We start from the raw sequence: 11,172 nt of genomic DNA, 5'->3' as shown, positions 1-11,172 counted from the left end.
ATCCTGTGAGCCTGGGGTGGGAAGGGGGTATGCTGTGAGCCTGGGGTGGGAAGGGGATATCCTGTGAACCTGGGGTGGGAAGGGGGTATCCTGTGAGCCTGGGGTGGGAAGGGGGTATCCTGTGAGCCTGGGGTGGGAAGAGGATAGCCTGTGAAATTGCATTGAAAGAAGCTAAGAGGTGTGGTGTCAGTTCTGCCTAGTTTGAGGATTTTAATGGCTGCTTGAATTTCTAGGTCAGTAAAGTCATAGCTGAGATCTGTCCTATCAGTTAGGGGGATGGTTGGGTGTTTAGTTTGCTCTATGTAGGCATTTATTTCCTGTTGCATTTTCTCAGGTGGGAGGTGGTGGTATTTGCCCTGCAGGGAGTACAGACCCTGGTAATAGGATCTGCAATCTTCTGCAATGTCAGTGGGTTTATACTTTCAGCTGGAGGGGCTTTGGCTGCTGGGATACAGGTGTGACCTGTCTGGGGTGTAGGCAGTTTGCTAGAAGAGTGTCACATTTCCCAGCTTTGTCATATAGTGCAGCCCTGAGCCTCTCTCTATCAGCTGGTGATTGTTAGTCCCATGGAGCCTCTGCCTGGTATTAGATGACTTCAGTTCCACTTCTGCATCTTTGCCCTTTTTATCTTTTAAGGTGTTTTCCAATGTAGCGACCTCCCTGAACAGTTCTTCTAATTGGGGGCTTCTCTCCTTCTCTGGAGAATAAAATGCCGCAAAGGACGCATTGCAAGGCCTCCCATGTAATGTGGGCGGGGTCTCATGCGTTTTGTGACTCCGGGTGAAATCCGCTATGGCCGCCATTAGATTGGAGAAACACTCCACATCTTTAGTCAGATTATTGTTCATGAAATCCTGTCCTGAATTTTTCATATAACATCATGGTGTATATTATTATTATTATTTAGTATTTTATATAGCGCCAACATATTACGCAGCGCTGTACAGTGTATATATATATATATATTGTCTTGTCACTATCTGTCCCTCAAAGGAGCTCACAATCTAATCCCTACCATTGCCATATGTCTATATTATGTAGTGTAAGTACTGTAGTCTAGGGCAATTTTTAGGGGAAGCCAATTAACTTATCTGTATGTTTTTGGAATGTGGGAGGAAACCAGAGTGCCCGGAGGAAACCCACGCAGACACGGAGAGAACATACAAACTCTTTTGCAGATAGTGCCCTGGCTGGGATTTGAACCAGGGACCCAGCGTTGCAAGGCGAGAGAGCTAACCACTACGCCACCGTGCTGCCACGCATATAAATATACACACACACTCACACATTACTATACATTATGGTGTGTCCATAGGGTGTCAGGCTGGTTATGGAGTACAGTCCATAGGACAAGGGAGGGCTAATAAGGGAAGTTAGGGACTCGGGGAAAGTTTAGAATTAGCACACACAAAGGTCAAGTATAAAAGGTTTATTAGAAAATATTTGTAACAAGCAAATCACACAAAAAAAACCTCTCAGTAATAAAACATATGTAGAAATAACAAGGCCCATACTAGGGATGATTAATGAGATGCAAATCATTCTGACTTCATGCAGGATTATGTAAATGTTGTATGCAAATTTATGCAGCTGGAAAATGGACCAATGAAGTCCTACCAAGGTGTAAATTGCTTGGTCCACTTTCAAGCCGCATATATTTGCATTTGGAAGTTACATCATCCTGTATGAACTATTTGCATCACAAACATGTGGCATTTTCCTGCCTAAACCATATTTACAGTGGCTTGCAAAAGTATTTGTCACATTACTGCTACAGACATGAATACATTTTATTTGAATTCCACGTGAAAGACCAATACAAAGTGGTGTACACGTGAGAAGTGGAACGAAAATCATACATGATTCCAAACATTTTTTACAAATCAATAACTGCAAAGTGGGGTGTGCGTAATTATTCAGCCCCCCTGAGTAAATACTTTGTAGAACCACCTTTTGCTGCAATTACAGCTGCCAGTCTTTTAGGGTATGTCTCTACCAGCTTTGCGCATCTAGAAACTGAAATCCTTGCCCATTCTTCTTTGTAAAACAGCTCCAGCTCAGTCAGATTAGATGGACAGCGTTTGTGAACAGCAGTTTTCAGATCTTGCCACAGATTCTCTATCGAATTTAGATCTGGACTTTGACTGGGCCATTCTAACACATGGATATGCTTTGTTTTATACCATTCCATCGTTGCCCTGGCTTTATGTTTAGGGTCGTTGTCCTGCTGGAAGGTGAACCTCCGCCCCAGTCTCAAGTCTTTTGAAGACTCCAAGAGGATTTCTTCAAAGATTGCCCTGTATTTGGCTCCATCCATCTTCCCATCAACTCTGACCAGCTTCCCTGTCCCTGCTGAAGAGATGCACCCCCAGAGCATGATGCTGCCACCACCATATTTGACAGTGGGGATGGTGGGTTCAGAGTGATGTGCAGTGTTCGTTTTCCACCACACATAGCGTTTTGCATTTTGGCCCAAAAGTTCCATTTTGGTCTCATCTGACCAGAGCACCTTCTTCCACGTGTTTGCTGTGTCCCCCACATGGCTTGTGGCAAACTGCAAATGGGACTTCTTATGCTTTTCTGTTAACAATGGCTTTCTTCTTCCCACTCTTCCATAAAGGCCCACTTTGTACAGTGCATGACTAATAGTTGTCCTATGGACAGAGTCTCCCACCTGAGCTGTAGATCTCATCCAGAGTCACCATAGGCCTCTTGACTGCATTTCAGATCAGCACTCTCCTTGTTCAGCCTGTGAGTTTAGGTGGACGGCCTTGTCTTGGTAGGTTTACAGTTGTGCCATACTCCTTCCATTTCTGAATGATCACTTGAACAGTGCTCCGTAGGATGTTCAAGGCTTTGGAAATCTTTTTGCAGCCTAAGACTGATTTAAATTTCTCAATAATTTTATCCCTGACCTGTCTGGTGTGTTCTTTGGACTTCATGGTGTTGTTGCTCCCAATATTCTCTTAGACAACCTCTGAGGCCGTCACAGAGCAGCTGTATTTGTACTGACATTATATTACACACAGGTGCACTCTCTTTAGTCATTAGCACTCATCAGGCAATGTCTATGGGCAACTTACTGCACTCAGACCAAAGGGGGCTGAATAATTACCCACACCCCACTTTGCAGTTATTTATTTGTAAAAAATGTTTGGAATCATGTATGATTTTCGTTCCACTTCTCACGTGTACACCACTTTGTATTGGTCTTTCATGTGGAATTCCAATAAAATTGATTCATGTTTGTGGCAGTAATATGACAAAATGTGGAAAACTTAAGGGGGGCCAAATACTTTAGCAAGCCGCTTTAGTTGCGCCCACTGTAGGCCTTAAATATTTGGAAAATTAAATTGTTACATTTTTATTTCTATTTTTATTAAATAAATGGATAACTGTTATTTGCAGCCACTGTAGAGGAGGCCTTACATATGTGGCATGCTGAGCTTTACCTGCCTGTACATGTATAAGGAATATACCTGTCAACGCTGATTCCGCCAAGACCCAATTCGAATCTGCCGCGTCTGTGTCTCGGTGCTCGTTCCCCGTTGATGATGCTGCCGGTGGCTCACAGGCAGCACATTCTGATAGGTGGTGGGTACAATTCCAATACACCCTCCGCAAAGGTAAACGGTAGTCAGCTGACTCCAGTCAGCTGACAGAACGGTGTCAGCTGATTCTACAGCTGACACCTAGGCAGGGCCTTGCCATGTGATTGGTTGTGCAGAATGTGGCCGGCCACTGATTGGATGCTGTATTGTATGTAAACCTGCAGAGTGCTCTCAGTCATCGCCCGTGATAATCATAGCTTTGACTAGTTGCTGGGTGTGCACTCAATTGTTACTGATATTCTGGATATTGACCTTGGCTTGTATTTGACTACTCTGTTGTGATTAACCTCTGCTTGATTCCTGGAAACCCTTGCTTGCTGCCTGGACCGATCGTACCCGTTGTTGCAAACCCCTTGTTTGCCGTCTGGACCGACCTCTGCTAGTTACTGGACATCCCTTGCTTGCTGCCTGGACCGATCTTGGACTGTTACCGGATACTCCTTGTATGCCACTTGAACTGAACGATAAGTATAAGTCTACTTTCCTTATCAGTCAACTACAGTGTGCATAAAGTCTTGCATAACTTTGTCACATATCATCTGTAACTTCTGCTATCTGTTGCATAACTTTGCATGCAGACTAAAAGGAACTGTGTCATAACTTGCGTCAACTATTACCTGTCGCTAAATACTGCATGCAAATCTGCTTGAACTATTTCATAACTCAGATCAATCATCATTACTGTTGAATAACTTTGCATGAAGACTTGTCATATCTGCATTACTTATTACCTGAACTTTGCATGTGATACTGCTGTACTGTTGAACTGTGTTACTAAGCTTCATTAGTGGATCCGGGTGGTATATCTGCCTTCTACGTCAGCTTGTAAGCCTTGCTCGCCTAAATCCTAATTAGGGCCAGCTAGTGGTGTGCCAGGCAGGGACCGTGTGGGTATCTGTTACTGGTGTGTCAGGCAGGGACAGGGTGGGTGTCAGTTACTGGTGTGTCAGGCAGGGACAGTGTGGGTGTCAGTTAGTGGTGTGCCAGGCAGGAACCGTGTGGGTATCAGTTAGTGCTGTGCCAGGCAGGGATAGCTAGGTGAAGAGCGAGACCTCTAGCCTGGGACATACATGTAGACTCTGAGAATTATACCATTAAGGCTTACAACATATTTGGGAATAGCACATCCCTTCTGCAGATTATGCCATGGCCACAGAATGTCACCCCACCATGACCCCTACTACCTCTTGCAGTCAGGATCAGTCCTCAAATAAAATGTTTTTTCCAGCTGGGCAGCATGATAAAGTAGCCGGGTGGGGGAAGGTCACACTGGGGGCTACTCAGTGGGGGAATCACACCGGGTGCTACTGGGTGGTGAAAGGATCACACTGTGTGGCTGGGAATCAGGCTGGGGGCTATTTGGTGGGGAGAGTGTGTGTGTGTCTGTGTGTGTGTGTGTGTGTGTGTGTGTGTGTGTGTGTGTGTGTGTGTGTGTGTGTGTGTGTGTGGGGGGGGGGGGGGGGGGAGGGGTAGAGGTGATCACGCTGGGTACTGCTGGCGGGAGGGGTTAATCATGCTGGGTGCTACTGGGTGGGAGAAAAGGGGTTAACACTGGCGGCTGCTAATAGAGGAAGGGTGGGGGTCTCACACAGAGTGATGCTGTTGGGGGACGGGCATTCTCAGTCAGGGTGCTGCTGGTGGGTTGGAGGACCTCTCTGACTCCCTATCCACCAGCAGCATTCTGCGGATGTCCCTCTCCAACAGCATTGCATCTATGAGACCTCTCCAGCCAAAGGGAGACTCCCCCTCCTCTATTAGCAGCAGCCAGTGTGAGCCCCCTTCCCCACCCCATATAGCACATTGTGCAGGGGGCTGATAAGCGCTAATGTGTACCCTTGTGCAGCCTCGTACCTGACCTGGGATCTATTCTTCAGCAGGAGACAGCACAGGCTAACATCTCCACCCCCACCTGTCTAGAGGCTGCACAGACATAGCACTGCCCGCTGTAATGAGAGGAGGAGGAGGAGGAAAGTCATTCTGCCACAGACCAGGGCAAACGGCAGCCGGGCGGGGGACAATTTAAGGTGGACGCTCTCTGGGGAGAACACTGCACAGCATATGAGCTCAAGCATGAAAATCTGCCCCTTACTTCAACCCGGTCACCGGTGGATGGATGTGAAATGGTAGCACATTTTTTTTATTATTATTTTGCAGCAATTACACCTGAGACAAGGTACAGAGCTCCATCTATCTTTAGGTACATTCACTTTCTTTCTGGGCAAAGTATCCGACTTGCATACCCAACTCTTAATTCTCCGACCTCGGCTGTACTCAGAGACCAGCAGATCACTGAAGTGATTCCCATAGGTAGGATCTTGGTTCAGGATCAGCCAGAATTTACCAACCACAGAGCAAATACGCTCAAACAGATGACTGCAGCCACACATAAAGGGTATAAGTGCAGACTTGTTTTACCTTGGGAAGCAATAAGCTCCGTCTATCAATAGCTCTGACCTCCCCACTGACAGGACAAGCTCATCATAACCCTTTCCTACCATCTTACTGACCAAAAACTGCCAACACCGTCACATTCCACCTTATCTGGCCAAATGTGCTGAGCCCTCAAATCACCAAAGCGGACAAAGGAGGGTCCATTGTGGTCCAGGTCAGGCCAGGGCACAGAATGTGGGTGGAGCTATGCTACAATTCAACTGTAAAAATCACTACAAGAAATGTGACAGAGACCCAACCCAGACTGCAGTAATAGAGTTTCTTACCAGCAATCAGAGAGGGATAAGCGGAGCTGAACAAGCCTGTTATTGGCTGCTGCACTCCTCTCTCCATCCTCCCTACTTCCATCTATGCTGGGGAGATGGAGAGCATCATGCTGTGGCCAGTTCAGGTTCACTGAAGGTTAAGCTATGTTTCACTGACCCTTACTTACCACCAGTGTGAGTCCTCTCATGTCTGGCAAGGGTTCCTTTATCACCAAAACATTTCCCACACTCAGCACATGAATAGGGCTTCTCACCAGTGTGAGATCTCTCATGTCTGACAAGGTTTCTTTTATCACAAAAACATTTCCCACACTCAGTACATAAATATGGTTTCTCACCAGTGTGAAATCTCTCATGTGTGACAAGGTTTCTTTTATCACAAAAACATTTCCCACACTCAGCGCATGAATAGGGCTTCTCACCAGTGTGAGATCTCTTGTGTATGTCAAAATTTGACTTTTGTATAAAACATCTCCCACACTGAACACATAAATATGGTTTCTCACCAGTGTGCGTTTTCTCATGCCTGTCAAGGTTTCTTTTTTCACCAAAACATTTCCCACACTCAGCACATGAATAGGGCTTCTCACCAGTATGAGATCTCTCATGTGTGACAAGGGTTGATTTCTGTGTAAAACATTCCCCACACTCAGCACACGAATAAGGCTTCTCACCTGTGTGGGATCTCTCATGTGTGACAAGGGTTTCTTTAACTCCAAAACATTTTCCACACTTAGCACATGAATAGGGCTTCTCACCAGTGTGATATCTCTCATGACTGACAAGATTTGATTTGTGAGCAAAACATTTCCCACACTCAGCACATGAATATGGCTTTACACCAGTGTGAGATCTCTTGTGTGTGACAAGATGAGATTTACATGCAAAACATTTCCCACACTCAGCACATAGATAGGGCCTTTCACCAGTGTGACATCTCTCATGTACGACAAGGGTTCCTTTTTCTCCAAAACACTTTCCACACTCAGCACATGAATAGGGCTTCTCACCAGCGTGAGACCTCTCATGTCTGACAAGGTCTGATTTATGTGCAAAACGTTTTCCACACTCAGCACATGAATATAGTTTTTCACCAGTGTGAGATCTTTTATGTCTGACAAGGGTTTCTTTAGCTCCAAAACAATTACCACACTCAGCACATGAATAGGGCCTTTCACCAGTGTGAGATTTCTTATGCAGAACGAGGGTTCTTTTTACTCCAAAACATTTCCCACACTCAGCACATGAAAAGGGATTCTCCTCAGTGTGAGATCTCTTATGCTTGACAAAGTATGATTTCTGAGAAAAACATTTCCCACACTCATCACATGAATAGGGCTTCTCAGTAGTATGAGTTATCTGATGTCTGACAAGACTTGATTTCTGAACAAAACATTTCCCACACATGGAACAGAAAAAAGACCCTCCAGCAGGGGGAGAGCTGTGCTGGGAATGAGGCCCCTCGGGGTTAGACAGGTGAGGGGAGTCTGGGGGTGTATTTGGGGTAACCAGGATATCTGCAGGAGACTCTTGTCCAATGTCATCATCATCATCCGCTGTACAGTCTGTGAATACAGAGAGACGAGTCTCTGAGAGGTTCCGGATGCCGGGACTCCGCCCTGCAAATTGAAAAACATCATCACTTCCTGTTAGAGAATTTTGAGGGGAGGAACAATTATCATTAGGGAAGGTCAGTGAGCTGCTGAGAATTCCATGTTGGTGCATCATTTCTCATTTCACTTAACCAACTTTGGCTGTTTTGTGCAGACCCATCCCATAAAATAATATTAAGTAGCAATAAAATTACAGGTTGGAATGTAACAAAATAGGTACAAAGTCAATGGGGGAGGGGGGTGTTGAATATTTTTTGCAAGGCACTGTACCCACCCACTGGGCTATGAGGAGGAGGACCCTGGAGATGGCAGCCTTGGCAAGTTCATCTGTTTGTCTTTGTTTTTTCTTAATATTGCCTTGTGCAACACAACCCAGATAAGCCTTCACCAGTGAACAAATACAGAGCATTCAGAACTTACAGTGCTGCCCATAATTATTCATACCCCTGGCAAAATTTGACTTAAAGCTACTTTTATTCAACCAGCAAGAAATTTTTTGAAGGGAAATGACATAGGTGTCTCCCAAAAGATAATAAGCGGATGTACAAGAGGCATTATTGTGGGGGAAAAAAACAAAAAACATTTCATAGCTTTTATTTAAATTTGAGCAAAAAGTGTCCAGTCCAAAATTATTCATACCCTTCTCAATAATCAATAGAAAAGTCTTTATTGGCTATTACAGCAATCAAATGCTTCCTATAATTGCAGACCTGCTTTATGCGTGTCTCCACAGGTATTCTTGCCCATTCATTTTTAGCAATGAGCTCTAAATCTTTCAGGTTGGAGGTTCTTTTTGCCAACACCCTGATCTTTAGCTCCTTCCACAGATTCTCAATTGGATTCAAATCAGGACTCTGGCTGGGCCACTCCAAAACGTTAATATTGTTGTCTGCTAACTATTTCTTCAACTCTTTTGCTGTGTGTTTCGGGTCATTGTCGTGCTGAAATGTCCACTGGTGCCCTAGGCCAAATTTCTCTGCAGACTGCCTAATGTTGTCCTTGAGAATCCTCACATATTGCTCTTTTTTTCATGGTGCCATTTACTGTGATTAGGTTCCCTTGGCCCAATGACTGAAAAATGCCTTCAAAGCATTAGGTTTCCACCACCATGTTTGACAGAAGGGATGGTGTTCTTTAGGTTGAAGGCTTCTCCTTTTACACGCCAAATGAAGGAAACATTAATGTGACCAAACAATTCAATTTTTGTTTCATCTGACCACAACACAAAAGACCAGAAGTCTTCCTCTTCATCCAGATAAGCATTTGCAAAGGTTAAGCAAGCTTTTGTGTGCCATATCTGGAGAAGTGGTGTCCTTCTTGGTCTGCATCTGTGAAACCCAACAGTGTGCAGTGTCCGTTGGATTGTCTGCCTTGGACATTGCCACCAGCAGAGCCCAGATTCACCAGGATGGCCTTGGTGGTGATCCATGGATTCTTATTCACCTCTCTATCTATCCTCCTGGCCAGCACAGGTGTCACTTTTGGCTTCTGACCACGTCCTCTGAGATTTTTCACAGTGCGGAACATCTTGTACAGTGTTCTCCCCAGAGCCATTTACCTGGGAGGGCCGCCCGGCTGGTCTCCCCCGCGCGCCCGGGTAAAGTTATCCCGTTCTGTGCGGCTCATTAGTGAGCAGCGGTGGCTGCATCATTGCAGCCAGCCGCTGTCACTCAGGGACGCTGCCTCCGCCCTCCTCTTCAGTTCCCGTCTGTTGTGTGGAGGGGCGGGGAATGCAGGGACGTCAGACACGCAGCTCAGTTGAGCTGAAGAGAGAGGAAGCGCGGCTCTCGGAATGTACAGCCAGACGCTGTCCTCCTCATCCTCTCCCAGTACGCGCAGCTCATATGAGCTGGAGATAACGCACAGCTGTGTGCTTTGTAGAATGTTTTGCCAGACACTTCCTGCTCTCCCTATACTGGTCCTGCTTCCAGCCGCAGCGTGTTTGTGTATGTGCGAGTCTCGCTTGCTTCTAATGGAGGAGGGGGCTTCTAACTCAGCTGCTGCCAGCCAGAACTTTATGATGTTGCCTTGACCCTTTTACCACCATGATTATCTTGTCCTGTCACTGCCTTCCCCGGGCCCTGATTAATGCCAGAGGTGAGTGTCACTGGTGAGAGGGAGCTGCAGCTTGTGGGGGGAGGCATGGAGTGATTAGTGAGAGACACCCAGGCCCCTTTACAGCCACATAGCCAGCAATATCTCGTGTGACTGACAGTGTCCCATTACAACCAGCAGCTAGGTTCAATCTCCAGATTTGACAGTGTAACTACCAAGATTTTTTTCCCCATGTTTCTTATGTACATGGGTGGTGTAAGGGGATATCTGAGGCTATAGCATGATATTGATAAGCTGCCTGCTTATCAATATCATGCTATAGCCCAAAAATCCTCATTTCCACACTGGGACCACCCATGTATATGGGAAAAGCTGCTAGTTTCATGGTTAAATTAGCAGAAGGGTAGTTAGAATTTTAAAGGACACTTTAACTTGGTAAAGGAAAATGGCCAGTTACTTACCTGGGGCTTCTTCCAGCCCCTTAAGTTGTTCTTGTCCCTTGCAGTCATTCCGCACCGCTTTGGTTCCTCTCTGAACGCTGCATGCGCAGCCAAGTGTCACTCGCCTCCTCCATCATATTCCCGTGACCGGTAGCATTCTGCACTTGCGCAGTAACTAAAAATTGCTACTGCACATGGGCAAAGCGCCCCCGACCACAGGAGCATGATCGAGGAGGTGTGAGGCTAAGTAACAGAGCAGCGTGGAATGGAGGTGAGGGCAGCAGGAGGACTTTAGGAGGCTAGAAGAATCCCCAGGAAAGTAACTAGCCTAATTTTTCTTCAGTTAAGTATCCCTTTAAGAGATTCCACTACAACAAGACCCTAGTCTGTCAATTTAATGGTGTGGGGAGGGGGGGGGGGTGCGCGCGATTTCCCACCTAGTAGCACTCAGCATAACCTTTCCCACCCGGCTGCTTTTTCATACCACCCGGCTGGAAAAAATTTCTGGGGAGAACACTGTTGTATTTTTTAATCATACTTTGCACTGTATAAAATGGGCAGCACTGTAGCTGTACCTGATCTACCCACACACTGGGCTATGAGGAGGAGGAGCCTGGAGATGGCAGCCTCGGCAATGCTGAGCATTCAGGACTCAGCTGTACCTGATCTACCCCTGGATATTTCATCTACTCTTAGCCTTCTGGGGAATCTGACCAGTGGAGCTACAGTGCTGAAT

At 46.1% G+C, this 11,172-nt stretch overlaps 1 protein-coding gene across 1 annotated transcript in view; it reads right to left on the bottom strand.

Annotated features, from left to right (window-relative positions):
* Nucleotides 1-5,112: 5,112 nt before the first annotated feature.
* Nucleotides 5,113-11,172, bottom strand: part of LOC137537203 (uncharacterized) — a 128,033-nt gene continuing 121,973 nt past the window's right edge. Inside the window, 1 exon segment of the mRNA XM_068259310.1 lies at nt 5,113-7,947. Within this exon segment, the coding sequence (XP_068115411.1) occupies nt 6,488-7,947 (1,460 nt within the window). The 3' untranslated portion in view covers nt 5,113-6,487.

Source organism: Hyperolius riggenbachi, chromosome 10 (assembly GCF_040937935.1).
Source record: "Hyperolius riggenbachi isolate aHypRig1 chromosome 10, aHypRig1.pri, whole genome shotgun sequence".
Taxonomy (NCBI): Eukaryota; Metazoa; Chordata; class Amphibia; order Anura; family Hyperoliidae; genus Hyperolius; species Hyperolius riggenbachi.
This window is presented reverse-complemented; position numbering and strand designations above follow the sequence as displayed.